At 42.1% G+C, this 23,857-nt stretch overlaps 2 protein-coding genes across 2 annotated transcripts in view; one reads left to right on the forward strand and one right to left on the reverse strand.

Moving 5' to 3' along the window:
- Nucleotides 1-1,944: 1,944 nt before the first annotated feature.
- Nucleotides 1,945-5,194, reverse strand: LOC112247758 (transmembrane protein 158-like). Its single transcript, XM_024416579.2, has one exon. It carries the CDS (start codon nt 4,836-4,838, stop codon nt 4,143-4,145), a length of 696 nt encoding a protein of 231 aa, XP_024272347.2. The 5' UTR covers nt 4,839-5,194; the 3' UTR covers nt 1,945-4,142.
- Nucleotides 5,195-18,176: 12,982 nt separating this feature from the next.
- lars2 (leucyl-tRNA synthetase 2, mitochondrial) overlaps nt 18,177-23,857 on the forward strand; it is a 56,361-nt gene continuing 50,680 nt past the window's right edge. Inside the window, exons 1-2 of the mRNA XM_042304822.1 lie at nt 18,177-18,322; nt 21,231-21,502. Coding sequence (XP_042160756.1) covers nt 21,242-21,502 — 261 coding nt within the window. The 5' untranslated portion in view covers nt 18,177-18,322; nt 21,231-21,241. The remainder of the gene's footprint in view (nt 18,323-21,230; nt 21,503-23,857) is intronic.

Here is a 23,857-nt window from a genome sequence, read left to right on the forward strand (position 1 = left end):
CTTCACGTTGTGACCATGGATGTGTTACTCATTTTAAGGTTGAATAAATACTCTTACATTAGTTTGTAAGATATACTTAGTTTTGGGCTATTTACTCTATTACAAAAGTAATATTGAATTGTGTTTGGTTGACAACACAACCAAAAAAATCAACATTTAAAGGATATGGAATGCTTTGATAGTTTCCTCTGAGCCACTGGCTTAATCCTATTCTTTAACGTTTATTTTTGGTTTAGTTGGAGACGTGAATCCAACATACAATTTGTTAATTTAGAGCAGCTCACAGATTACTGCACCTGTACATAGCCCACCTATAATTTAGCCCAAACAACTACCTCTTTCCCAACTCTTTCCCAACTGTATTTAATTTTTATTTATTTATTTATTTTGCTCCTTTGCACCCCATTATTTTTATTTCTACTTTGCACATTCTTCCATTGCAAAACTACCATTCCAGTGTTTTACTTGCTATATTGTATTTACTTTGCCACCATGGCCTTTTTTGCCTTTACCTCCCTTCTCACCTCATTTGCTCACATTGTATATAGACTTGTTTATACTGTATTATTGACTGTATGTTTGTTTTACTCCATGTGTAACTCTGTGTCGTTGTATCTGTCGAACTGCTTTGCTTTATCTTGGCCAGGTCGCAATTGTAAATGAGAACTTGTTCTCAACTTGCCTACCTGGTTAAATAAAGGTAAAATAAATAAATTAAATAAAAACTTATCGACAAGTTAATAGGCTATTTACTGTATCGCAAAAGTGATATTCAATTGTGTTTTGTCAACGCAACCAAATATTACTATTTGAAGGAGATGTATATTTTGTGCCGCTGACTTAGTCTGGCGTTAATTCCAGTTTGTCAACAAATTAATATTTTATATGTTGGATTCACATCTCCATCTCAACCAATAATCAAAGTTAAATAGGATTACATCCAATAAAACTGTATTTAAAGTGCATTTAACGTTTGATTTAGTCCTATTCTTTAACTTTCATTCTTGGTTGAGATGGCGATTTGAATCCAACATATAAATTATACATTTGTAGACAAACTGGAATCAAAGGCAGACTTATTCAGTGGCACATATGGAACTATCCAAGCAGAAGATACATGTCCTTCAAATGGTGATATTTGGTTGCGTTGACAACCGAACACAATTCTATGTCCAGTTTGCAGAAACATTTATGATTTATATGTTGGATTCATATCTCCATCTCAAACAAAAATCTAAGTTAAATAATAAGACTTAATCTAATCTAATCAACGTTTAAATTCACTTTAAATAACGTGTAATTGATTTAGTCCTACTCTTTAACCATGCTTTTTGGTTGAGGTGGAGACGTGAGTCCAACATAACATTTAAATTGTCCATTTGAAGATTAAATTTGAACTCAAACAAAGCTTGAAACCTTAGGATTCAGGTATGTATGTATGGTCTATTTTTTTTTTTTTTAACCCTGGGTTGAATTGAAACAATAGCTGTAGATGCCATTGTGTTACTCAGAAACACATAAGCGCATCAACTTGCTTACCTAAATATTCTCATCGCCTACTCACATTTGAAAGATGAATGCAAATTCCCAGCTGCTATTCCCTGAAGCTCTCTCAAACAGAGAATGGAGCATTGTCGTTTCTCTTTCAGTTACAGACCATAGCACATTTCACCGACCCGGTCTATTCGTGTAATCCGTCACGAAGCCGCTAGTTCAAAATAAATAGGTCTCCTCACCTCCGTATTATGTAAAACAAATGCATTTTATTTATTTATTCACTCATGTTATCTCATACAAATAAATACAAATATGTTATCAGCTTAGATTTAATTGTGTTATATAGATAAATCTAACATTATAAATAATATTAAACAATATCAGAGAGGGGTTGCCTATACGTCAAAATATTTGATACAACATCCAAAATAAATTCAGGTAGGCCTATGACATTTATGCATTTATTCTTGACAAGATCTACCCACCACGTATTACAGCACACTTTTTCATTCAAGTTCATGAGAAAACTATAATTTCTCTCTACATAAACACAACAAATAGCAGGCTTCAGTGGTGTGTGTAGCGGAGGGTATGCGCAGGGTTTCAGTGGTGTGTGTAGCGGAGGGTATGCGCAGGGTTTCAGTGGTGTGTGTAGCGGAGGGTATGCGCAGGGTTTCAGTGGTGTGTGTAGCGGAGGGTATGCGCAGGGTTTCAGTGGTGTGTGTAGCGGAGGGTATGCGCAGGGTTTCAGTGGTGTGTGTAGCGGAGGGTATGCGCAGGGTTTCAGTGGTGTGTGTAGCGGAGGGTATGCGCAGGGTTTCAGTGGTGTGTGTAGCGGAGGGTATGCGCAGGGTTTCAGTGGTGTGTATAGCGGAGGGTATGCGCAGGGTTTCAGTGGTGTGTGTAGCGGAGGGTATGCGCAGGGTTTCAGTGGTGTGTGTAGCGGAGGGTATGCGCAGGGTTTCAGTGGTGTGTGTAGCGGAGGGTGTGTGTAGCGGAGGGTATGCGCAGGGTTTCAGTGGTGTGTGTAGCGGAGGGTATGCGCAGGGTTTCAGTGGTGTGTATAGCGGAGGGTATGCGCAGGGTTTCAGTGGTGTGTGTAGCGGAGGGTATGCGCAGGGTTTCAGTGGTGTGTGTAGCGGAGGGTATGCGCAGGGTTTCAGTGGTGTGTGTAGCGGAGGGTATGCGCAGGGTTTCAGTGGGCATTGCGTGTATTTCTTCATGCTTAAATTACATGTTGATAAACTATTATTTCTTCACATTTTAGATGCTGCAATGGGCACATGGCGGTAGGCCTACATGGGAATGTTCCAAAATGAAATTAGCAGGAAAATACCATTCTAAAATGTGCACAGCACATGTGAGAGGTTTCATGGATGGAGATGGAAATATCCATAAGAAATGTAGATACTATGGGAGATCTAAAGATACAACAACCTTCATCAGTTGCTAATATGAATAGGATAATGTACTTGGCTGCTAGACAATGAAATAAAGTTGAAAGAACAGGATAATGCATATGAGGAAGTTTTTATCAAATAATTGCCTCCTCCTTTCTATGGTGGGATTTTGGCTATAGGCTCCATTGAAGAAATGCTAAGGCATGCCTCATAATACGGAGTAAAACATCTAGGTTTCAAACAATTAAGTAAACAGGAAAAATATAGTGATGCTAACAATAAGCCGTCTTCTGGTAGATGGAAAGGTTTCCCCAAAAACTGGGAAATGTTAACTAGCTACAAAGTAGCCTATGCCCACATGGCAGAATGATATGATGATTATTTGCATTAATCCAGTGGCCATTTGTTTTGCAAATTCCATCTCACGTCCTACAGAAACACCACTAACAAACAACAGTGCTAGGTGCCATCACACTGGAATTATTAAAGGGCAACTACACAAAAATAGTTTATCTTAGATATTTCCCAGAGCTCAAAAGTGGTCTCCTGATGTGGTATTGTTATGGACATTGTTATGGACTTTGAAAGCATTTTTATGGACGTAGAACATCCAATTTAGTTGTTTTTCTATAAAACAAATTGTGACTTTGAGAGTGAAAATCTGAACATAAATAAATAGATCTGTCTACAATTAGCCTACTTGCACAGTACAGCTTGGGTTGGTCTGACTGTGAAAGACCCATATGGAATATATAATTTTAGGTAATACAGAATGTATGTCACTGTTTCTCATAGAATTTTTCACACAGGGCACCTTTCCTTTGCTGGGCGGACCGTTTGGGACATTTTTGGCAAAATTAGAGTATACCCACTTCTTCAGGCACCACTACACCAATGCCAGGGCCATAGGCAATAATCCTACAAAGATTTAAAACCATACGAACACTGTTTACAGTGAAATGTTGTTAACACACTCTACATAGGCACCTATTATATAGACCATGTAATACAGAGGCTAGATTTACAATACCACAACCTATCTTTAAAACTATTGGTCTTCTTATAGTGAAGGCCTATCAATAGGAAATAGACCAAAACCAAAAATACTCTTTCATTCTAAACGGTAAAATTGGAAACGGACATATATTTATACGGGTAGAATGTGAAAAAAAACGTTGAAATATGTATTCTACAGTATTTTTAGCCTATTGGCTTGGGGGCTTATCTCCAGAATTTGATCATTCTTTATCTCGGCCGTCTCTGTTCCATTCCGTTGGGCAGAAATCCTGCAATAATAGGCACCGGCCATATGAGGGCAGCAACACTCCACACTATTATCACTAGAGTCATGAAACAAGCCACAAGAGTTGACTCGATGGGTTTACGATTCAATCTCCAACTTTTGTCCCCATTTAGTTCGTCAAGGCTGAAGTCAACACAGCAGAAATTGATGGGATCCCCCGTCTGCTGAGCCTTTGACTTGCCGAATCGCCGGTATCGTGACATGCCACATCCAACACACAGTCTAAACTCCTGCTGGCCGCCGGTGACTCCGAGGTGTTCGATGAGAACAGGTGAGATGGCTCTGTTGATAGCAGCAGAGAAAAAAGCCCTTCCATTGTTATTGGCGGTATATATAAACACATCGCACTGGAAACCGAAGTTGTTGTCCCAACTAGCCACCAGCGAGGTGGGGAAAAGTCTCTGCACGCTGACGTTGCAATGTGGCAACGGCTGTAACGAAGTGTCTGACGAGGAGGCTTCGCTCTCCTCCTCGGATCTCTTCGAGTAGTGCACGTCTACCTCCAAGTTGGCCAAGAATCTGTTGGTGGAGTTGATGGGGGGTAACAGGAGGTCCTCGTCGCTCCAGCCGTGGCACCGCTGGAGTAGTCCGGCTACGGTGGTCAGAGCCAGCAGAAAAGTCGGGGAGTTGCTCAGCATGGCATTGGGTGCGTCGCTCCTACTCGCATGATGTTCCGTGGGGATGCAAGGCAACTGACGATGCGTGGCCGTCGTTAATAAAATGCAGAAAACGGTCGTCTCCAGCGCTTATACAAACATCCACAGTGTGCATCTTCCGTTGCGGGAGAGGACAGTTGGAAACGTCAGCTGCCCGTCACACGCGCCGTGCGCGCTCCCCGCCCTAGATTTGGTTCCCAAAGTAACTGACTTCTTGCCAAACTGCTACTGGGCGTTACTTTGCATGCAAGAGATAGGCTGTGGTGTGCTGCGAGGACCCTGGTACTCTCTCTCAGGTGTGTGAAGAAGGAAAGGAGGAGTTGCCCTATCTGGGAACATGCATTGCAACCTTCGAGCCTCTCTTCACTTAATATGGGCGCGGCTTCAGGGACAGGGTGGGAGGAAGATACAAGGCATTCCCCTTCTTCCTCCCTGCAGCATGTCTGCAACCCTGGGATGGATAAGTTATTGTGTAATGTATGATTGTGCCAAAACATATCACCCTTATTGCTTTCTTTTTGGCCAACTGAGTCCCTATGCCGTAGGCCTGTAATATGAATTGTGATGCAGGAAAATATGTCTCCTTTTGACTCAAATTTGGACTTTGTCAAAAGAGTAAAATGTTCAACGGTGCTAAAGCGGATTCGAGATTCAGCACCATTGAAGCGGACAGCAACTCATGAATTCCACAGACAATGGACTGGGAGAATTCCGCTCCAGGGTGACGTTCCCCATTGGTACAGACCTAGGATCAGCTTCCCCTCGCCCAACCCCTTTCGTGAGGAAAATGCTAAACTGACCCAGGATCAGCATCAAGGGCCAACTTGTCTTCGCCCTACTCCAAGAAGCTTTACTAAGAAGAAGGCCTGAAGGGGAAGGCTCCCATGCTAGACTGTTCAGCCATATTTCAAACAATAAACCTATATTATAGTAAATAATAGGGAATAAATCTGCAAATAAACAAAAATAGACCTCTCCATTGTTTGTAATAAATCCCAACCACATCATCAGTGATTCCTGGCCTGTCGCCACCTCTTCCATTCTATGAGAAGGTAGAGTCCCATAATTGGTGCTCATTCAACGGAACCATTCAATCTATTGATTATCTTCAAATGCCTCTTCAGGGTGAGTCTGTGTGCACACCAGTTGATGGTAATTACACAAGCATAAGATGGCAATGAAATCCCCCCTGGGATGCCAGGAGCAAGGCATATCAAATCAAAGCAGGTGCCGGAAATGAATTGCCTTAAGGGGAAGTAATCAAGTTAGATTCTCTCTCTTTATGATACTGTATTTAGTCTTAATTAATTCTATTTCAGCCCCTGTCAGACTTCTTAGAGTGCATGTTTAGATGTGTTACCACCAGCAGACTCAGTAATGCCAAGTGTTGGGATCACCACAAATCAAATTGTATTTGCCACATGCGCCGAATACAACAGGCGTAGGTAGACCTTACTGTGAAATGCTTACGTACAAGCTCTTAACCACCTGCAGTTCAAGAAATATTTACTAAATAAACAACTGTTTTTTTTTGTATCTAAAAGTAACACAACAAAATGACATAACAATAACGAGGCTATATACAGTTTGTGACAGACAGCCGATATAGAGGAACTTTACTGGCAAATTCTACTGGGACATGTAGCTGTGGTGCACTAAAGGGTAGCCAGGCACAACAGTAAACATCTGTCTCTCTCTATAAGTGTAGGTAGGACACCTTGTGAGAGTGACTCAGCTGTTTTGTGACATATAGGATTGCTTTTTGACTGTATTTGATGTTGGAAAATACAATGAACCTCAATGTGTTAGGAACACATTTTGTGAGTGGGAAAACCTGATTAGAATTACAGCCACGTTACTGGGACACAGCTGGCTGCAGTGTTGGCAGGGATTTTTTTTTGTTGCTCTTTAATCAAGGTTTACATATTTTACTAGCACGCCTGTTCTATTTTGGCATGTGACAATGTCCGAAATCTCCCCTCTGTCACCATGTAGGCTATTGTTCTGTTCTGTGCCTTCAGGTTTTGTACAGACCTGATTAGATTACGCTCACACACATAGCAGTGTCACAGAGTTCAATGGAAAATTTCCCCTGGACGTCTATATCACGTCTGGCTTGAAGCCTGGCTGAAGAGAAAAAAACACATCCTGACTGCTTGTCTTGTTGCAGGTGACAGTTTCAAAACAGATATAATTTACCCCACAAAACACTTAATCATTTAGACCACAGGTATGCATAAATCACATTCATTTCAGGGTCAAATAAACTAAAGATGATTGTTACGAGTTCCCTGCCGGTGACTGTTATCAGCACCTCACAACTCTAAGCTCCACACTCCACTCCCCATCCCCCATGACCGGAGCCTGAGAATCTAGACTCTAGTCGGTAACAAAAACCTGCCCCTCAAACTCCCTCTGATCTGTGTGACCTGTGTGATTGCTAGGGAGGTTACTAGAGGTCCGGACATCTGCCCATCATCTTGACTCTGCAGGTTACACTAAACTGTCAGTCTCCCTCAAGCAGTGACAGAGAGCAACATCTGCCTCTGCCCATCAACAACTGGACTCACTCATATCTCTGGACTGGTGGGATGGTGTGGGTGTTCAAAGTGAGTTGTGTGACGTTTGTATATTGTTCTTCATAGTTAGTTACTATTATTGTCTATTGTTTGTTGAGTTTACTGTGCTGTGTGTTACTCTGCAGATGGCATATGCAATCTATACAGTCCTTTCACATTTACTACTGCTATATTCTGTAAGATTCTGTATCTATGCATTTGTTCCCTGGTGTATTCATTCGGTGTGTGTATTAATTACCTCTGTTTCTGTCCATTACAGAACCACTATGCTCTTTAAAAAAATGTGTGCTATCTAGAACCTTAAAGGGTTCTTTGTTTGTCCCCATATGAGAACCCTTTGAAGAACCCTTTTTGGTTTCAGGTAGAACCCTTTCGGGTTCCATGTAGAACCCTTTCTACAGAGGGTTCTACATGGAACCCAAAATGGTTCTACTTGGAACCTATATGGATTCTACCTGGAACCCAAAGGGTTCTCCTATGGGGACAGCCGAAGAACCCTTTTGAAACTATTTTAGTGAGACAACGTTAGTGAGTCACAAACCAGTAAAATACATAGTGCCGGGTCGCTCTCTTTCACTGATATACATTAATGTTATATGGGATATTCCTTATTCTAACTTTCCTTTTAATGTTTAAGCCAGAAAACCACTATCAACGTGAGAACCCTTTTCAAAAGATAAGAGCCAGGCTTTACAGGGTTAACCGTCACAAGGGTCATCAACCTGGAGAGGGAAAAAAGCAAAACAATAATGACACAGTTTCTCTTTTTATGTTTGTCGGGAATATGTATGCCACTTGTATGAATTATATTTCCCTTTGAGCTGCTTGAATGGTTTAATTTGCTGTGAAGGACTGCCTCCAGCCTTTTGATGTGAGCACCAGCTGAAGTAAAAGACAGGTCGCCTCTGGCCTCAATTTGCACCTGAAAACATCTTTCCTCCTCTATTCCTCCCCTGTTGTTTATTAAGGCCTATTTGGTTCCATCTTTTCCTTGAAAACTTCCACACACACTCCTCCCCAATGCGCGCACACACACACACACACACACACACACACACACACACACACACACACACACACACACACACACACACACACACACACACACACACACACACACACACACACACACACACACACACACACACACACACACCCATTGCTTGAGACACTGATCGACACACACAAATACAGAGACAATGACACACAAACTCGCCCACACATTCCCAAATACATCCCCCTCCAAATATCAAATATGCTCCAGACAGACAATGTGCCCGGCGAATGGAGCGAAAATGTAAATTACTTTCTTGTTCATTAATTATGCTATAAAAATGTAAATTGCTTCAGCGCCAAAAATGCTAATGGGACAGAGATAAAAGTCTCTCTTGTGCCAAAGGAGAATGTATAAAAGATTCATTTTCTCAGAATGTATCTCTTTTTACTGGGGACCTTGCTAAAAAGAGACCTGTTCGTGGCTCCTGGTCTCTCCTCCATCCACCCTCACTGTGCAGGAGCAAACAGGCACTATTTCTCTGTACTCTCGGCTGCTCACATAGACAACCTGTTTAATTAGATATTGGCTATTGGACACATTTGTCTTCACATCCTCCGTGCTCTCACTCCTTTTGTGGATCTGAGCCTTGTGACTAAGTCCCTTGATTCTTCTTACTTCCACTGTTCCTTTTCATTCCAACAAAGGCAAGGCAAGTCCCCCGACCCATCACCATGGTAACCAGCTGACCTTTACTTATTGGTTGAGATGAGGGACAATTTAGAAGTGGAGAGATTTAGAGTTAGAGGAGAGGAGTTATATTATTAATGTCCATTTGATTCTATCTTTAGGAGAAACTTGAAAAGTGCCTCTGGGTAGGATGTGTGTTCAGGTTAGGGTTTATGTTAGTTTCTATAGCTACTTGCATGTCTGGTGCATTGTCTTACATCAGATATCACGTTGATTCCACCTGCACCGATTGAGGGATGAGCATCGTGGAGGAGGGACGCTATCTGACGTGAGACAATTTGGCTGGTGTGGTTGTGTACTCATACAGTGAATGAGAGGTTTGATATGATTACATTTGTACATTCCTTAAAAAACAACAACAGTGACAACACCAATATAAATGAGGGGACTGACAAACCAACACACAGACACTCTAACAAATACATTATTTTTTGTTGTATTGTTTGTATATCGATGTATTTTACATTTGTGTGACTGTCCTTGTGTGACTGTCAATCAGTGTTTTCTTACTTGTCAGGTTTTTTGTTTTTGTGGACCCCAGGAAGAATACTGCTGCCCCTGTGAAAGCTAATGGGGATTCAAATAAACCAATCAAATCAAAAGGATTACTATTTAGATTGAGAAGTTGGACAGGCGGACTCAAATGCCCCCAACATGTACCGTGATTGTGGTGAGTAGCAAAATGTTTCGATCTGCAGAGATCGGGGTACACACAATCTTCCCTCCTCCTCCTCCCCCTGTGTCTGTGAAACTGCAGATGGATCCATAGGAGAGAGGAGCACTAATTAGTAGCGTTAACTACCGAGGAGTCCTGTTAGGAGCCGGGCGGGATGGCGGGCGGAGGAAGGAAGGAAGCGTTGTGTTGTTATGTACTATATATGGAAGTGCTCATCTCTCTCACAGGAAACATAACTATCAGTCTTGATGAGGCAAAGCAATACAGTTTATGAGACACACAACATCAAGACACTGATTTAAACAAGACGATGTGAATCTGAACTCCCGTGTCGACCTGCTATAATAGCACTGGGCAAGATCAGAGGAACGATACAAACTATAATGTCTCAGTGTTTCTTAATAAGGCCCTCTCAGGAGATTCAGTGGTTGTTGTGGGCTGGAAAGGTTAGTATGGGACAATATAGTTTGGGGTAAATTATGGATTTGATTAGAAACTTCTCATGTACTGGCATGTGACGTATAGGCACTAGTACCAAACTACTTTTTTGTTCAGTTTTGTATCTGCGTTTATTGTTATGCAGTTTCTTAATACAGTACTATGATGGTTTGTCAGAATTCATACCACTGTTAATGAAAAGTAAGAAACTGTATAGCAATGCTTCTGAGAAGTAATCGTTCTCAAATAAGAACACCAGGGTCATAGTTATCACAGTTGCTTGAACACCAAGGGAAATGTTACAGTTGACATGGTAATGAGTTTGGGTGTCGGTGTCCAGGCGTTTCTATGGTCTCTAACTAACAATTCTACTCCTGCCTTTCAGACCAGTCCATCTTCACCATACCACCGTGTTCCTCTTTATCTATCTTTGTCTTCTCTGGGAAAATCAATGAAGGACACAGTGCACGGCCGGCTGGGCGCCTGCTGAGGGGCTGTCGATGTGAAATAGGCCCTGGAAATAACATCACACTTATCAGACCCTCTGAACAATGGTCCCAGGCAGAGGCTGATCAGGCCCTTCCTCATTGGACTCTGGGAGCCAAGATGGTGTGAGATTGCTTCTTGCCTGTGCCGATGCTGCCACTTCTCAGCGCGGCCGACGTGGACGTGAATCACACGGCTTTCCCCCAAAAGGTCCCCTTTTGTTAGGTTGGAACCGACCAGTCCCCCACATCACCTTCCACCCACTACCTCACCGCATCCTCTCCTCTATCCAGTCACACAGAAGAAGAACGTTCTCTCTCTGATGCTGTGTGATCGGTTGTCTTCTGGTTCTCTGTGTGTGTGTGTGTGTGTGTGTGTGTGTGTGTGTGTGTGTGTGTGTGTGTGTGTGTGTGTGTGTGTGTGTGTGTGTGTGTGTGTGTGTGTGTGTGTGTGTGTGTGTGTGCGTGTGTGTGAACTGTAACCACCCTCCAAAACATGGCGAGAGGGTGTGATTAACATGGGTTGTTTGTCATGGTTGAGCCTGAGAGGTGGGAGGGAGGGAGGAGGGGTGTGGGTGGAGGTAGACTTCTGCTTGCAGAAGAGATTACATTAGTTTGAAAATAGGCATCAGAGAAAGTGTTTGAACTGACATTCAAAGGCAAAGAGGGAGTGGATCAAATCTGTCAGTCATTAGCTCATCCCAGAGTAATTGTTGATGAATAGATGGCTGTGTTATTTTACTATATTGGTTTGAGATCTATTACTTAAATTGCAAATTAAAGAAGTGGAATCCTGTAATAATTGTGAAACTAAAATGGAGAGGATGAGAGAAAAATAGATGATCAAATCAAATTTTATTTGTCACATACACATGGTTAGCAGATGTTAATGCGAGTGTAGTGAAATGCTTGTGCTTCTAGTTCCGACAATGCAGTAATAACCAACAAGTAATCTAACTAACAATTCCAAAACTACTGTCTTATACACAGTGTAAGGGGATAAAGAATATGCACATAAGGATATATGAATGAGTGATGGTACAGAGCAGCATAGGCAAGATACAGTAGATGGAATCGAGTACAGTATATACATATGAGATGAGTATGTAAACAAAGTGGCATAGTTAAAGTGGCTAGTGATACATGTATTACATAACGATACAGTCGATGATATAGAGTACAGTATATACGTATGCATATGAGATGAATAATGTAGGGTAAGTAATATTATATAAGGTAGCATTGTTTAAAGTGGCTAGTGATATATTTACATAATTTCCCATCAATTCCCATTATTAAAGTGGCTGGAGTTGAGTCAGTGTCAGTGTGTTGGCAGCAGCCACTCAATGTTAGTGGTGGCTGTTTAACAGTCTGATGGCCTTGAGATAGAAGCTGTTTTTCAGTCTCTCGGTCCCAGCTTTGATGCACCTGTACTGACCTCGCCTTCTGGATGATAGCGGGGTGAACAGGCAGTGGCTCGGGTGGTTGATGTCCTTGATGATCTTTATGGCCTTCCTGTAACATCGGGTGGTGTAGGTGTCCTGGAGGGCAGGTAGTTTGCCCCCGGTGATGCGTTGTGCAGACCTCACTACCCTCTGGAGAGCCTTACGGTTGAGGGCGGAGCAGTTGCCTACCACTGTTGTGTCGTCCGCAAACTTGATGATTGAGTTGGAGGCGTGCGTGGCCACGCAGTCGTGGGTGAACAGGCAGTACAGGAGAGGGCTCAGAACACACCCTTGTGGGGCCCCAGTGTTGAGGATCAGCGGGGAGGAGATGTTGTTGCCTACCCTCACCACCTGGGGGCGGCCCGTCAGGAAGTCCAGTACCCAGTTGCACAGGGCGGGGTCGAGACCCAGGGTCTTGAGCTTGATGACGAGCTTGGAGGGTACTATGGTGTTGAATGCCGAGCTGTAGTCGATGAACAGCATTCTCACATAGGTATTCCTCTTGTCCAGATGGGTTAGGGCAGTGTGCAGTGTGGTTGAGATTGCATCGTCTGTGGACCTATTTGGGCGGTAAGCAAATTGGAGTGGGTCTAGGGTGTCAGGTAGGGTGGAGGTGATATGGTCCTTGACTAGTCTCTCAAAGCACTTCATGATGACGGAAGTTGATGGGTGAAAGAGAGTCTTAGCTCAACCACTGAGTCACTTATCCTGTGTGTCCCCTCCAAACCAAAACCAACCTCCCAAAAATCACAATAAAATGACATTCCTGGTTCATTGCGACCATTAAAATAATCCACAGTCCTCCAAATTTGATCTCATATAACCTCTCACACTGTTAAAATGAACTAAAGTGGTGATCACATCTACAGTTGAAGTCGGAGGTTTACATACACTTAGGTTGGAGTCATTAAAACTCATTTTCAACCACTCCACACATTTCTTGTTAACAAACTATAGTTTTGGCATGTCGGTTAGGACATCTACTTTGTGCATGACACAAGTAATTTTTCTAACAATTACAGACAGATTATTTCACTCATAATTCACTGTATCACAATTCCAGTGGGTCAGAAGTTTACATACATTAAGTTGACTGTGCCTTTAAACAGCTTGGAAAATTCCAGAAAATGATGTCATGGCTTTAGAAGCTTCTGATAGGCTAATTGACATCATTTGAGTCATTTGAGGTGTACCTGTGGATGTATTTCAAGGCCTACCTTCAAACTCAGTGCCTCTTTGCTTGACATCATTGGAAAATCAAAATAAATCAGCTAAGACCTCAGAAAAACAATTGTAGACCAGCTAAGTCTGGTTCATCCTTGGGAGCAATTTCCAAATGCCTGAATGTACCATGTTCATCTGTATAAACAATAGTATGCAAGTATTAACACCATGAGACCACGCAGCCGTCATACAGCTCAGGAAGGAGACGCCTTCTGTCTCCTAGAGATGAACGTATTTTGGTGCGAAAAGTGCAAATCAATCCCAGAACCACAGCAAAGGACCTTGTGAAGATGCTGGAAGAAAGCCACTGCTCCAAAACCGCCATAAAAAGCCAGACTACAGTTTGCAACTGCCCATGGGGACAAAGATCATACTTTTTGGAGAAATGTTCTCTGTCCTGAGGAAACAAAAATAGAATTGTTTGGCCATAATGACCATTGTTATGTTTGGAGGGGAAAAGGGGAGGCTTGCAAGCTGAAGAACACCATCATGATGTGGGGGTGCTTTGCTGCAGGAGGGACTGGTGCACTTCACAAAATAGATGGCATCATGAGGCAGGAAAATTATGTGGATACATTGAAGCAACATCTCAAGACATCAGTTAAGTTAAGTTAAGCTTGGTCGCAGATGGGTCTTCCAAATGAACAATGACTCCAAGCATACTTCAATAGTTGTGGCAAAATGGCTTAAGGACAACAAAGTCAAGCTATTGGAGTGGCCATCACAAAGCCATGACCTTAATCTCATAGAACATTTGTGGGCAGAACTGAAAAATCTTGTGCGAGCAAGGAGGCCTACAAACCTGACTCGGTTACACCAGCTCTGTCAGGAGGAATGGGCAGAAATTCACCCAACTTATTGTGGGAAGCTTGTGGAAAGCTACCCGAAACATTTGACCTAAGGAAAACAATTTAAAGGCAATGCTACCAAATACTAATTGAGTGTATGTAAACTTCTGACCCACTCGGAATGTGATGAAAGAAATAAAAGATGAAATAAATAATTCTCTCTACTATTATTCTGACATTTCACAATCTTGAAATAAAGTGGTGATCCTAAATTATCTAAGACAGGGAATGTTTACTAGGATTAAATGTCAGGAATTGTTAAAAACTGAGTTTAAATTGATTTGGCTAAGGTGGATGTAAACTTCCGACTTCAACTGTACCTTCTCACATGGATACGAGTGTTATCTCTGCTATAATTTAAATCATTTTGATTGTAACATTATTTATAATCTCACAATGGACCTGGCAACTGTGGCCTATTACAAGTCCCAAAGTCTACCATATAGGAACAATTTTCACATCATAGTCTTCTTTAAAATGTTAATCAAAATATTGACTGAAAATCATCAATCAATATTTATGCTAGAAACCAATTAGAAATGTAAAACCATTTGATTGAATGAGAGAAACAGTCTAACAAAACATTATTTTTTTGTGTTTTGATGCTGCCTTTTACATGCACCGAAACACCAAAAAGGGTTTTCACAACCCTGCTAAAAATACAACACCACCCTCTTAAAAACACAATTACTCAGATTGAAGAACCACTTTGGTGTTTCAGGGTCCTTCCATTCTGTTTTGAAATCCATTCAGTCTATCAGAACACTTACATTGCGTTTACATTCAAACACCCTCCAAACACCAGATCTCAGTTCAAGTGCACTATTTATGATTTTACTACACAATGATAGTGTTTTGAGTCGTTCTATTTTAACAGTTCAGAGTCCAGGAAGATAAATCCCTTGCCCACACAGAGAACTCCCTCACACTGTGAAGTGAACTCCCAGGCTGTTTCACCTTGTGTCTTTAGCTAAGGGTCTGTATTGAACCACAACATCAAAGCACATCAATGGAGATTGACTTTAGGATTAGTGACCCTCAGACAAACTCATCTTATTCTCAATATTCTAAATACAATCCATTGTCTATCTATACAACTCATAGGCAGTCCTGTTATAGTTTCATGACAATCCTCCGACTGGCCTTGTTTCTTTATTTTTAAGATCAGATGATAGAACAGTACTCAATCCACCTTGAATCGAAGGAGAATTTTGACTTTCATGAATGTATCAAATACATAAGTACTGTACTTATGTGCCCAGTGTCCTGTTCGTTCATTCATTCAACAGTGATCAAGTTGAAGGAAGCTTATTCTTTAAAAGAGCAGTAGGAGGAAACTGTCTAAATAGTGTCAAAAACCCATTTTCCTCTTCCACCTTTTTCTCCTCATAACCACATCCTGTGAGTTGTGCCCTGGGCAGGGACGTGGTCCTCTTGACTCTGATGTACAACGTGAAAGGAGAGCGGCCACGGCACCCCAGGTTTAGTTTAGCACACTGACGTCAGACTATGGATAGTGCAGAGCCTTTCTGTTCTGTGCTGCTTCTCTGCCGCTCGCTATCCTGTCCACCACACCACACCACACCGCCACCACCCACCCGTCTCCATCTTTCACTTCTTCCTTCCCTCTGTCTGCTAGTTAGTCAGATCAAAGGTGCATGCTCAGGGGATCTCTCATAGAGAAATGCCTCCTCCACGTTGGATCTATCTCTTCTGTAATGGAGATGGAGTGCATGGAAACACTAGTCTGTACTCTGTACAGTCATCATATTACCATGGAAGTCGACATCAAAGAGGCACGTGCTACTGCAAGACATAACAGAAGGCCTTTCAGTTTCGGTGTAGTTAGTGATTTTGTATCTTTCACTCTGTAACAAGTTTGAGGAGAGACTTTATGTGTGTGTGTGTGTATGTGTGCATGAGTGTGTGTGTGTTTGTTGGTTCGCCTAACTCCCAGTTCTACAAATCTAAATCCTTTAACGGAAAATAATCTGGTGTGGAGATAAAAGGGTTGCTAAGGTAACCAGCAGAACCGTCTCGTGCCTGCCAGCCACTGCAATTAATAAAATTAAGCAAACTCTGTAGTGTAAAGTTTGAACTTTTAACATGTATAGCTCAATATTTAGCTGTTAGATCCAAGTTATTTAATTTGATAACTTATGTGTAGCCTAAAGTCAACAATGTCCCTTTATTGACACAAAATACTCCATAACCTTTGTAATACTGACATACTGAATGTAATACAGACTCACAGAACATAATACAGATTCACTAAATGTAATACAGACTTGCAGAATGTAATACAGACTCACTGAATGTAATACAGACTCACGGAATGTAACACAGACTCACTGAATGTAATAGACTCACTGAATGTAATACAGACTTGCAGAATGTAATACAGACTCACTGAATGTAATACAGACTCACTGAATGTAATACAGACACACTGAATGTAATACAGACTCACTGAATGCAATACAGACTAAATTAGAAGACAGAAGTTGGGGTTGACTACACAGTATATCTTGGTCATTGCTGACTGTTATTGTCAAAGTGACTATGTGTTTATTTCAGTTGGTTCCTGAGGATATCATCATGTGATAAAACAGGTTGACAATGTGGGCAGAAACCCTGTCATTTGAGAATGCAACTGCAAGCTTTTCCCTTTGAGATCACAACTATGGGAAAAATTGCATCAAGGCGACACTGAGAATGCCTATACTGAATTTTTATCAGTGGGTATGGTGTCTGTTATGACAGTGAAACAGATAAAAGTTTTGTTGTTTGAAGGATATTCACAGCACATCGACAACAATGAACAAACGAGAAGTAGAGCTGACTGTGAAACTAGGACGTGCTGACCTTGAGAAAATAGTCTCACTCCTATCCCATCTAACTTCATCCAAAGCTTCAAATAGGCTTTTCTATTTCTTAGTATCCAAAATGCCCACATTTGCATATACATTCATCCATCATGTTTTGATTGTTTTCAGTGAACTGATTTGTTTTCATTTTGGGAATAATAACAAGATGTCTTGTCAGGTAGGCATACACAGGAACTCAGATGAACTCACATGTCCACCGGCATGCACAAACACACAGACACACACACACACGCACAACGCACACACGCATGCACACACACACACACACACACACACACACACACACACACACACACACACACACACACACAGACACACACACACACACACACACACACACACACACACACACACACACACACACACACACACACACACACACACACACACACACACACACACACACACACACACACACACAGTCACACACAAAATCAATATATGAGCACAGCTGCAGAGAAAGATAGCCACACACTGTAAGAGAGATCCCCTAACTCACCAGGTTGCCCATACAGTTGAGTTGTGGAACAGACCAGACCCGTTTTGGATGACTGTTGGGTATAAAATAAAGTCTAGGGTCCCGCAAAAGTGTGCCACACAGATGACATGTAACATTCTACACAGAAAAAAGGGTTCCAAAAAGGTTCTTCAGCTGTCCCCATAGGTAGAACCCTTTTGGGTTCCATGTAGAACTCTCTGTGGAAAGGGTTTTCACATGGAACCCAAAACAGTTCCACCTAACACTAAAAGAGTACTACCTGGAACCAAAAAGGGTTCTTCAAAGGGATATCCTATGGGGAGTGTTGAAGAACCCATTAACCCCTACATGTACAAAAAAAAGCACATAATGATATATCAAATGTATATTTAACCTCTTAATTTAACATTCGAAGCAATTAACAAACAAAAAAACATTAGTGTTTATCAGTAAAGTACTTTGGAACCCACCCTGTTACAATGTTCTAAGAGGAAGCTGCCAATAAAGCTTTTAAAAACAAACATGGCGGCGCACATGGAGGTGTGAGCTATGACAGCAGGAGCACGATTTTACGTGCACAATAACATTTTTAATCTGATATAGATAATGGATCATGATAAAAGTCATATCGCTTAATGCAAGGATTTGGAAATTGAACACAGTGAGTAACTTCAAACCCTGTGATCAAAGCTATTTTTTCACAGACGTTCAACAATGCATCTAGCTTACGAATGTCACTAGCTAGCTAATGCGGCTGTCAGTGTCATGTCAATAATGGATGGCTCGAGTCGCGATCTAATTTAGCTAGCTAGCTATGTTTTTTATTAACTGTATTCGTGATTAATTTCGTGAACAACTAACAATCACATAACATTATTGTTTTACACAAATGCTAATGTATTTACCCTATGTGAACTTGGAACAACGTGATTTGCATCGCCTGAATCTCTCAAGGTTTATGCAAGGCTCTCCATGGTAAAGATATGGCATTCACAAGGGTCAATGTAACCATAGAAACATCTCATCCTCTATCTCTCTCTCCTACACACTCTCATATGCACAGACACAACCTTGTTTATGTCTCTTTCTCCCTCTATATCCCTCTCTGCTCTAGCTGGAGGATAGTGTGTTTGTGGCATTGCACTGATCTCCCATAGAGACTATAGAGTAGCTCGGCTACAGCAGAGCAGATGTCTCTATCTATGGTTTGAGTGGGTGTTTGAGGAGAATGAATGCTGCTGGCTGGTGAGCGAGTGACACTTGCTCTACATTCTACAGACAATCATAATTTCACATTTTTCCATGTTATTGATTTGGTCGTGCATGGAAGATACCGACATATACTGTTTGTGCATGTAGTGATTTTGTGTGTGATTTGTTTGATATATATGGAGGTACTAAACATTTTGTTGAATTCTCAAAGATAGATAGATACCTTATGTGAAACCAACTCATTCAAGTTATCCATATCAGTAGGCTTGCAGATTAATTGAGTGTATCCATGTGTCACCTTCTGTATAGATATGGACGAGCTAACTACCACTAGGCTATAGGCTCTTTAGAGAAGTTCCCAGGGGGTCCCTTCATAGGCACAGCCCACCAGCTCAGGGATATAGTCTATCATACTGTATGTCTTCTATGGCAGTCTTGCAATGATGATTTAGTGACCAGGAAAATACCCTACTACTAGAGGCAGTTGTAGGTTGACACGCCTGACCCACTTAAATTACTAGATGGCCTTGACTTACAGTGGGGCAAAAAAGTATTTAGTCAGCCACCAATTGTGCAAATTCTCCCACTTAAAAAGATGAGAGGACTGTTTCCATCATAGGTACACTTCAACTATGACAGACAAAATGAGAGAAAAAAAATCCAGAAAATCACATTGTAGGAATTTTAATTAATTTATTTGCAAATTATGGTGGAAAATAAGTATTTGGTCAATAACAAAAGTTTATCTCAATACTTTGTTATATACCCTTTGTTGGCAATGACAGAGGTCAAACGTTTTCTGTAAGTCTTCACAAGGTTTTCACACACTGTTGCTGGTATTTTGGCCCATTCCTCCATGCAGATCTCCTCTAGAGCAGTGATGTTTTGGGGCTGTTGCTGGGCAACATGGACTTTCAACTCCCTCCAAAGATTTTCTATGGAGTTGAGATCTGGAGACTGGCTAGGCCACTCCAGGACCTTGAAATGCTTCTTACGAAGCCACTCCTTCGTTGCCCGGGCGGTGTGTTTGGGATCATTGTCATGCTGAAAGACCCAGCCACGTTTCATCTTCAATGCCCTTGCTGATGGAAGGAGGTTTTCACTCAAAATCTCATGATACATGGCCCCATTCATTCTTTCCTTTACACTGATCAGTCGTCCTGGTCCCTTTGCAGAAAAACAGCCCCAAAGCATGATGTTTCCACCCCCATGCTTCACAGTAGGTATGGTGTTCTTTGGATGCAACTCCGCATTCTTTGTCCTCCAAACACGACGAGTTGAGTTTTTACCAAAAAGTTTTATTCAGTCTTCCCAGCCTGGTGCAGGTCTACAATTTTGTTTCTGGTGTCCTTTGACAGCTCTTTGGTCTTGGCCATAGTGGAGTTTGGAGTGTGACATTTTGAGGTTGTGGACAGGTGTCTTTTATACTGATAACAAGTTCAAACAGGTGCCATTAATACAGGTAACGAGTGGAGGACAGAGGAGCCTCTTAAAGAAGGAGTTACAGGTCTGTGAGAGACAGAAATCTTGCTTGTTTGTAGGTGACAAAATACTTATTTTCCACGATCATTTTCAAATAAATTAATTTAAAATCCTGTGATTTTTAATGTGATTTTCAATGTGATTTTCTGGATTTTTTTTCTCATTTTGTCTGTCATAGTTGAAGTGTACCTATGATGAAAATTACAGGCCTCATCTTTTTAAGTGGGAGAACTTGCACAATTGGTGGCTGACTAAATACTTTTTTGCCCCACTGTATATGTGTGTGTATATATATATATATATATATATAAAATCCCAGACATTATAAAATAGTTTGACAACCCTGTTTGTAAGCTTTAAAATTTGATCAACCTCGTGTATCTTTTACAGTGACGTAGTCATGTATTTCTCATGGTTTGGTGGGGTATGCAAAATGACATACATACAGGTGCAAAAAGTCACTTTCTGAGCACTTCTACAATGGGCAAATATGTATGGAAGATATCGTTCAAATCAAAATGAGTGCTGTCAAAAATGGATTGATTGAAAAGGGATTTGACCTGTAATATCTTATCAGGTTACCTTGGCGACTGTGTGTGTGTGTGCCTTTTTTCAGCAAAGTTTTTGGCTTATGTGATCTGATGCCTTCAGGTGTTATTGAACATCTATTACTGTGTTAATGAACAGGTATTACTCTACAACTATTGTTAACCAGAATCAAACTCCAGACTGTGATTTTCATCCTGTTCCTAGCAGCCTATTTTCCTTAAGAATGGGTATGAGCTGACTGAGGCTTTGGCTGCAGCTACTGTGTGCTCTGCTGTCTTTTCTTGTGAGCAGAGCACTGACTAATAGAACTGTGTCCTGTTACCTAGGTAACAGAGCCATGCAGATGGCAGCGTACAGAGTGTCTCTCTGCCTTTGTGGCAGTGGCCTGTTCAGGTTGGGTTTGGGGCGACCCAGGTCCAGGGCTGATGGTGCCCCCCTGCCCCGCCTCCTCTCCCCCTGCCCCAGACACGGGGCTCGGACCCTGTTCAGTGAGACAGGTGTCTGGGACAGGAACTATAAAGCGGACACCAGACGCAGGGTGGAGCAGTGGTGGCACCCCCGTATCATGGAGCAGTGGCGGAGGGATACGCTGGAGGAGGTGAGTTGGCAGTAATTCTTAAGTTCTTTCTTTGCTTTCTGTTGGCCCTTAGTAGAGGCTTCTGGGAAAGATTGTCAGATGAATATTTTAAAACACCCCTGGCTTTAGTTCCAATTATAATCTAGCCTAATATTCAACCATACTCTGGTAATTAAGCAGCATCCTTCAGAATAACCATAGTCGTCATGGTACATTAGTACCTGGGCCTATTGCTATGTTTATAAACTCTGCAAAAAAAGAAACGTCCCTTTTTCAGGACACTGTCTTTCAAAGATAATTAGTAAAAATCCAAATAACTTCACAGATCTTCATTGTAAAGGGTTTTAACACTGTGTCTCATGCTTGTTCAATGAACCATAAACAATTAATGAACATGCACCTGTGGAACGGTCGTTAAGACACTAACAGCTTACAGATGGTAGGCAATTAAGGTCACAGTTATGAAAACTTAGGACACTAAAGAGGCCTTTCAACTGACTCTGAAAAACACCAAAAGAAAGATGCCCAGGGTCCCTGCTCATCTGCGTGAATGTGCCTTAGGCATGCTGCAAGGAGGTATGAGGACTGCAGATGTGGCAAGGTCAATAAATTGCAATGTCCGTACTGTGAGACACCTAAGACAGCGCTACGGGGAGACAGGACGGACAGGTGATCGGCCTCGCAGTGGCAGACCATGTGTGACAACACCTGCACAGGTTCGGTACATCCGAACATCACACCTGCGGGACAGGTACAGGATGGCAACAACTGCCTGAGTTACACCAGGAACGCACAATCCCTCCATCAGTGCTCAGACTGTCCACAATAGGCTGAGAGAGGCTGGACTGAGGGCTTGTAGGTCTGTTGTAAGGCAGGTCCTCACCAGACATGACTAGCAACAACGTCGCCTATGGGCACAAAGCCACTGTCGCTGGACCAGACAGGACGGGCAATAAGTCCTCTTCACTGACGATTCACGGTTTTGTCTCACCAGGGGTGATGGTTGGATTTGCGTTTATCGTCGAAAGATTGAGCGTTGCACCGAGACTTGTACTCCGGAGCAGGATCGATTTGGAGGTGGAGGGTCCGTCATGGTCTGGGGTGGTGTGTCTCAGCATCATCGGAATGAGCTTGTTGTCATTGCAGGCCATCTCAACGCTGTGCGTTACAGGGAAGACAACCTCCTCCCTCATGTGGTACCCTTCCTGCAGGCTCATCCTGACATGACCCTCCAGAATGACAATGCCACCAGCCATACTGCTCGTTTTGTGCGTGATTTCCTGCAAGACAGGAATGTCAGTGTTCTGCCATGGCCAGCAAAGAACCCGGATCTCAATCCCATTGAGCACGTCTGGGACCTGTTGGATTGGAGGGTGAGGGATAGGGCCATTCCCCCCCCCAGAAATGTCCGGGAACTTGCAGGTGCCTTGGTGGAAGAGTGGGGTAACATATCACATCAAGAACTGGCAGATCTGGTGCAGTCCATGAGGAGGAGATGCACTGCAGTACTTAATGCAGCTGGTGGCCACACCAGATACTGACTGTTGCTGTTGATTTTGACCCCCCCTTTGATCAGGGACACATTATTCCATTTCTATTAGTCACATGTCTGTGGAACTTGTTCAGTTTATGTCTGTTGTTGAATCTTATGTTCATACAAATATTTACACATGTTAAGTTTGCTGAAAATAAACACAGTTGACAGTGAGAGGACATTTATTTTTTGCTGAGTTTGTGTGTCTGTCTGGTTGAACCCTGTTTAGTGTTCCCTTTGGGAGGCCTTCTGGTTTGTGTAGACTCAACATTCATTAAATCATTCTCTTACTGTCTAATATTCTTGACTCATAGGCGTAATATGCTTAGTAATGAAGTAACCTATTCACAGTCTCCTGTTTGTCCGTCTGTTTTTGGTTACTGTTGTCACGACCATCAACAGTCCTCCAAGGCAAATAGTACTGTAGCTGACCCTGACATCCAATGTTGTCACGACATTGTTACAAACACACAATGCATCATGATTCAGCCCAGGCTTTCCACACAAAAAGTCTTCAGTCCATCAATGAGCTCCTTCAAGATAATTTGAGCCGTTGTTTAGTCAGTCTGCGCTCATTGAGTTATTCAGGCCCCTCTTGACCTTGGGTGATTCATTCAGAGTGAAGTCCCAAATGGCAACCTATTTCCTATTTTTTGCGCAGGTTGACATTTATTGTTATGAGTCTTGTCATGGAGGCAGAACTGAGCGATTGCCCCTTAGATAGGCCAGCTGCAAAGTCAAAATTGGCTATATTGTAAAAATGTATGAAAACAGAAATGTGCTTTTCAGTCTTAATTTAGGGTTAGGCATTAGGATTAGCCGTGTGTGTGAGGTAAGTGTTA

The sequence above is a fragment of the Oncorhynchus tshawytscha genome, linkage group LG23 (assembly GCF_018296145.1).
Source record: "Oncorhynchus tshawytscha isolate Ot180627B linkage group LG23, Otsh_v2.0, whole genome shotgun sequence".
Classification (NCBI taxonomy): domain Eukaryota; kingdom Metazoa; phylum Chordata; class Actinopteri; order Salmoniformes; family Salmonidae; genus Oncorhynchus; species Oncorhynchus tshawytscha.

Bases quoted from the DNA above. Each gene is read 5' to 3' on its own strand.
- LOC112247758 (XM_024416579.2), bottom strand. From the start codon at position 4,838: ATGCTGAGCAACTCCCCGACTTTTCTGCTGGCTCTGACCACCGTAGCC.